At 34.6% G+C, this 6,529-nt stretch overlaps 1 protein-coding gene and 1 long non-coding RNA gene across 2 annotated transcripts in view; both read left to right on the top strand.

Annotated features, from left to right (window-relative positions):
- The first annotated feature begins 2,441 nt into the window (after nt 1–2,441).
- On the top strand, nt 2,442–3,340 carry LOC107574779 (uncharacterized). The gene is made up of 2 exons (XR_001607731.1): nt 2,442–2,666; nt 3,036–3,340. It is a non-coding gene; the product is annotated as an uncharacterized lncRNA (long non-coding RNA).
- Nucleotides 3,341–3,597: 257 nt separating this feature from the next.
- The window catches only part of LOC107574778 (ectonucleotide pyrophosphatase/phosphodiesterase family member 2-like), a 25,952-nt gene continuing 23,020 nt past the window's right edge, over nt 3,598–6,529 (top strand). Inside the window, exons 1-5 of the mRNA XM_016261219.1 lie at nt 3,598–3,625; nt 3,907–3,967; nt 4,411–4,508; nt 4,755–4,834; nt 5,123–5,242. Of these exons, the coding sequence (XP_016116705.1) occupies nt 3,598–3,625; nt 3,907–3,967; nt 4,411–4,508; nt 4,755–4,834; nt 5,123–5,242 (387 nt within the window). The remainder of the gene's footprint in view (nt 3,626–3,906; nt 3,968–4,410; nt 4,509–4,754; nt 4,835–5,122; nt 5,243–6,529) is intronic.

Here is a 6,529-nt window from a genome sequence, read left to right as displayed (position 1 = left end):
CTTTTTTTAACAATCCCCCCCCCCCCCCCCCCCCCAATTTTGCCAATTGCAAACAGGACAATGCAAGCCTTAAGGAATTTCTGCATTTCCAAGAGAGCAGGCTATATACCTACACAGAGCCATGGAAAGAGAGAGTTGCGTCAACGGAAGTCCAGGACGCTCGATCGTCACGTGATTCACGTAGACCTCAAATAGTTCCAGGAAGTTTATAGCGGGCAATTGAAATACAATGAGTTGGAGAGACAGAACTGTGATTTTTGGTAATTGGTAGACAATAAAATAATTTATTTACATTATTTATAATATAATGTATACGTAGTGTATACATTATTTTATATATATTTATTAGATGTAGTTATATTAGTGTTGTTTTTAAAAGATAAAATCCTCTAATATTTGAGGATTAATGTGGTCAGCTATCCGTACCTGCCTTGTTAACATATTTTAGGCTTTAGTTACCATGGTAAAAGTCCGTGTTTGCTATATGAACAACATCGTGGTCTTCTGCCAAGGTAACTTCAGCCTCACTATATAAATATAATTATGTGTGTGTTTGTGTGTTCTTACAACTTGCTTGTTAGTCAAGTTCAATCATAAATATACCTGTTCATTGTCGTTTTACTAATCTCATGGTAAATGTTACGTTTGTTGTCTTACAAACCCAATTCCAAAAAAGTTGGGACACTGTACAAATTGTGAGTAAAAAAGGAATGGAATAATTTACAAATCTCATGAACTTATATTTTATTCACAATAGAATATAGATAACATATCAAATGTTGAAAGTGAGACATTTTGAAATGTCATGCCAAATATTGGCTCATTTTGGATTTCATGAGAGCTACACATTCCAAAAAAGGTGGGACAGGTAGCAATAAGAGGCCGGAAAAGTTAAATGTACATATAAGGAACAGCTGGAAGACCAATTTGCAACTTATTAGGTCAATTGGCAACATGATTGGGTATAAAAAGAGCCTCTCAGAGTGGCAGTGTCTCTCAGAAGTCAAGATGGGCAGAGGATCACCAATGCCCCCAATGCTGCGGCGAAAAATAGTGGAGCAATATCAGAAAAGAGTTTCTCAGAGAAAAATTGCAAAGAGTTTGAAGTTATCATCATCTACAGTGCATAATATCATCCAAAGATTCAGAGAATCTGGAACAATCTCCTATAGTTTGCTGTGCTGCATGGGAGTGCTCCAGTCACTCACAGAAAGGAATGTGAATGTATGGTTTCTCTACTGATCTGGAGAGGAGAAAAAAATTATGCATTAAGTTTTGTTCAATTCACATTTATTTGTATATCTTTTTTTAATATACACATTGTTTCAAAGTAGCTTTACAGAAAATGAATGTTTCTACATTACGAATAAGAGTTCTGTTAACAGGTGTAACTGTGCCAAAGTAATGGTAGAAATGTTCTAAAATTAGGCTGTACAAATCCAAATTCAGAAACAGTTCAATATATACAGAAACAATGAACAAATTAAAGCAATGGTTACATGATGTGATATGCTCCATCACATTGCAGTCCTGTGGCATCTGCTCCTTCAACACAGTGCTTCTTTAGTAGCTAAGACGTTTAAGTATAAAATACAGTAATAATGTACAGGTTTACTGTAATTACTTCTATAATATAGTAGTGGTATATAATCCATTTTTGGACATTTAGCCTAGCATGATTCTGAAATGAAAACTGCTCACCTACATTAAACTTTTCATTCTCACTTTGGTCCATCTGCATCCTTTGCAATATATCTAAGTCTATTTAATAACTCCCCACCAGCAAAATCACTTTTAAATTACACAACGATGGATGAAACTGCATGAAGAGAATTAATAACATCCTGTAAATCTACTAATTAAGTGAGGAATAATCTAATAATCATCTGTTTTAATGCACAGGGTAATTTGATTAGCTGTGCTGATAATATACTATTTTGTTCTATAAATGTCATACCTTTCAAAAGTTCATCACAGCGGTCTCTTCTGCTGCATCTCTAAGGCGCTGATAGTATAAGCGTTAACTTCTGGCTCCACGATCCGCCATTGCTGTAAAAAAAAACTGGTCCATTGGCGTGAACGGAGTTGTCACAACTCTCTCTCTCTCTCTCTACAGCTCTGTACCTACATACATATAATGCGTCCCCCGCGTACGCCCATAGAGCTATTGTACTTGATTGTTTGGGGTCCCAGACACCATATGATGTAGTTTTACTAAAACTTGTATTTTCCGTTTCAAATGTTTCAAACCTTTTCTGACCTAACTGCAACACAGCAGACATATAATTGAAGGTTTAGCCGTCTGTTTTACCATTTCTGGCCCCAATAAAAACATGTTGCTGAATACAAATCCAAACAGACAAGTACTTACAGTCTGAGAACCAAAAAGGTAATCTTATTGTTAAACATTCAAAGCCTATTATTCATTTTTATTGTGTAAGTAAAATGTCTTATATTTTAAGTATTTTGGGGGCTATTAATAAAGGAAATGGTCTCTCGGTGAATTTCGTCACAGGCTTGCCAAATATGACGTTAGTTCATGTTTCCTGGTGTGAGGGTGTTGAGGGTAAAGTAAACGTGAATATAGTGCCGTAGTTTGAGTACGTACTCAGTGTGACAGTGAGTCAGGGACCAGACACACATCAACCATGTTGCAGCTGAAATGGGTACGGTATGGTTTTTGTATTCATGTAACGCTTATGTATTCTCTTTGTAATGAGGTTTATTCAGTCAACTTTTTATTGCATTTACACATGTAATTAATATGCCTTGACCTACATATATAAATATAAATACATGTTTTGCAGTTTGAAAACCTTTTCTCTTGGTCGCAGACATATAAAAGCTAAAAGTCTGATAAACATAGTATTGCACTTTCTCTGTCATATATGTTGATAAATATGTGAAATTAACTGACATGCTTTTTTATTATTATAATTTTTTGCAACCTCTAACTAAATTCAGTCAAAGATTAAATGAGGTGCATTTGCTTGATCTCCGTTATGTGACTTCTCTCACGGTGTGTCTGTATGTAGTTATTCTCCGTTGTATATCTTCTCTCGCGGTGCTCTGTGTGTGAGGCTTATGTGGTCAGACGGTCCGGCAAGGCAGAATCATCGGAGTCTCTCTCAGGATGTAGGTTTATACTTCTTTAATACCAGAATGTTTTTATTCTAGAATTTGTGTGCTTAATGTATAAATTATTATACAATTGTAAATTTAAACTGTATGCAATGAATATATAACAAACATGACTACAGTGGTTGCAGAGCAGAATTTACAACTTCGAACCACTTATTGTATGGGTTTAATAAATCTAAATGTACATTCAGTATGCTAATTAAAAACGTACATATGAAGAAATAAATAACATTTGGTGTTCAGTGACATTATAAGGACTCTATCGTAATATGTTTTCATCTAGAAAAATCTGTTTTATTGTACATGCAGTGGACCCCTCTAGGGGTAACATAACATGGCCAAGAATGTTATACAGAGTTACAGCTGCTACCAAAAGTAACTATATGTACTGCATTAGGCTGTTTCTGTGGGCTGCTATTCATAAGTGGTCTGCCATATTGGATACACAGATCAAGAATGAACTATGAAGTGGCAGAAACTGAGTGTCAGTGTAAAGTCCAAGACCATTGGCTGTATTGGGGCATTTACTAAACCGTAAAACTTAAATACAAACTTACTGAGTACACCTTAAATTTATAGAAATTTGATAGAAATTAATAGAAAATGTGATCGACAGTGATTATATCTTTGTAATATTTTGTAGAGTGGATTGTGATTGGTCTTTTCTTAGTTGCGCCACCATTTGTAGTGCTGAAAAATAATTCGCATTTTGAACTTTGTAGAATGAAGCCTTTCGATTAATCAGTAACTTCCTCCCTGTATTAGATGATGTTCCCTGGTTGCAGGAAGAGTGTGAAGAGATTAAAAACCACGAGTCTCCAGCCGGGTGAGAGACATCACTGAATGGGCTCCCCATCCATCCCACCTTTTATATTCACCACTAAGTCCACAACACTTATATCTTAGGTCACAGCTGTACTTAACATACTAGAAGATAGGGAATTGTTTTTTTTTTTAATGCTGTGAAGTGCCGAATGATGGCAAACACTGTGGAGTTAAAAGATGGATATTGGGCTTCTGTGTGATCAAACACCTATCTGGGAGGACTGGGTGGTTTGCATAACAGTTCATGTTAATGCATGCACATTAAGTGTGACTTTTTGAGCCTAATCATATGAATGGTGCCTATGGAAGGCTTGAAAGCTGTTATAAAAAGAACAGTCAAGGTAAAGACTTCCCTGTCCGCTACAAATGAGGACAAATTTTAGCAACAAATATTAATTTCATTTTGTTTGTAATTGGTGTACTAATCTTTCTTTCTATGTATAGGTTTGTTTGGCCGCCTGTCATCATGCTGTCTGTTGATGGCTTTCGTGCGTCTTACATGAAAAGAGGAAGCATGGTGATCCCCAATATCGAGAAACTCAGTAAGACTTATGTCTTGTAATAAAAAATAAAAATAAAAAAAAACTGGCCAACAGTCTACAGCAGTTTATTTTGCAATTGAGTTTGCCTGTGGTAAACACAGGATCTTAGACAAAGTAAACTTTGGGCACATTCTTGTTCAGAGAACATGTTCATGTATTCCATGTGTGCTAAATTACCTCATTTATTGTACTAAACTGATGCCTTTGACTGATTCTAATAGACTTATTTTCTCATTTCTCTTGTAGGATCATGTGGAACACATGCACCATACATGAGACCTGTGTACCCCACCAAAACCTACCCAAATTTGTATACAATTACAACAGTATGTATTAAGTTGGTGTACTTTGTGTTACATTTTTGCTTATAAGTGTAAATACCCCTTGCAGAATCTGCTAGATGTTTATCTTTAAAAAAAGAAAAATGAGGGGGGAAAATGCATTTTGTTTTTTGTTGCAGTTTTTCTTGTAGAATTCAAATTCTACAAGGGGGATGTTCATTTAGGACTTAGGATGAAACTTAGGATAAGCACTTGTATATGATCATATTATTTCTGTTGCCTCTTAAACTGTTTGCTTTGAACATATTTCTTTTGTTTTTTCTTTGCTTTAAGGGGCTTTATCCTGAGTCGCATGGAATTGTGGGTAACTCCATGCATGATCCTGGCTTTGATGCCAACTTTAACATTCGAGGGAAAGAAAAGCTCAACCATCGATGGTGGGGAGGACAACCTGTGAGTTGCCCTTCCATACCTTTTTTAAGGGATAGTTCATCCAAAAATGAAATTGTGTCATGTACTCACCTTCCATAAAGGGCTGCCTCATAATAGTTGACTAAACATTAGTCAACAGAAGAGGCTTGGTCGACTACATTTTCATTAGTTGGTTAGTTGCAGAAAAAAAAAACTCCACAAGATTTGATAAAGTGACGCAGTCAGTAGCCGAATGCTTGTTAATACTTCTGGTCTCGCTAATAATTATGTCCGGAAGAAAATGGGGGTAAAGGATGACCTCCAAAAGGTTGCCAAACTTTGCAGGTAAACATTGGTCTATCGTTCATCGACAATGAACATGTTTTATCATCAAAAACATGTTAGTGAGTAGTAGCCTAATGTTAGCTATGGCTGCTCATTTTAACATTAAGGTTAACTTCGATAAATGTGCATTATTAGATTAGGCACTTATCTAAGTTTGCGTGCGGAGTGTGGAAGTTAAATCATACTGAAATAATATGAGAAAACTGAGATCAGAATTCAGAGGAAAATAAAAGTATTGATATAGTTATATTCTAATTGCACACATTGTAGTGTTTCAGTTTGCTTTTATACATTTTATATATATTTATATATATATATAAAACAAAAATAAATCTGCATACAGTTTTATAAAGAAAGAAAACAAATACGTGCATGCTTATGTATTTCTCTTTGCTGTTTTTTTTCTGATGCATTCATAATCATATCTTTTTCAGGTGTCTCTATGGCTCATTTTATGTGTGCGCTTAAGTGCTTAATTTATGTTTTAATTTCTTATTATTATGGTATAGTATTTCTTTGTAATGTAGGACAATGTTACAAATAACATTCTTTCTCAGCCCTGAAACTCAAACCATTTTCTCGCTGTATATACTTAAAGAGTAATTAAAATAATATCATAAACCTGTGATTAGTTGACTAATGGCTTAAATGAACGACTACTAGTCCGCTAGGAAAATCTTTTGACAGTGGCAGCCCTAGTTCTATAAGAACAATAAAAAACAATCTATAGAACTTATTTTGGACCCATATAATTTATTTGTGTGACAAACAGGCTGAAATGTAAAGTTTTTTTCTGCATCATGGTAGAAAAATAAATAATATTTTTTTCAAGCAACATACAGTATAATTTGCAATATTTAATTATATATTAGATGTTTTACCAGAGTATGTATATTTTTATATATATATGTGTGTGTGTGTGTATGTGTGTGTATATATATATATATATATATATATATATATATATATATATATATATATATA

Source organism: Sinocyclocheilus grahami, unplaced genomic scaffold, assembly GCF_001515645.1.
Source record: "Sinocyclocheilus grahami isolate Dianchi unplaced genomic scaffold, SAMN03320097.WGS_v1.1 scaffold2336.1, whole genome shotgun sequence".
Classification (NCBI taxonomy): domain Eukaryota; kingdom Metazoa; phylum Chordata; class Actinopteri; order Cypriniformes; family Cyprinidae; genus Sinocyclocheilus; species Sinocyclocheilus grahami.
The sequence above is the reverse complement of the archived record's forward strand: the minus strand, read 5'-3'. Positions and strand labels throughout refer to the sequence as shown.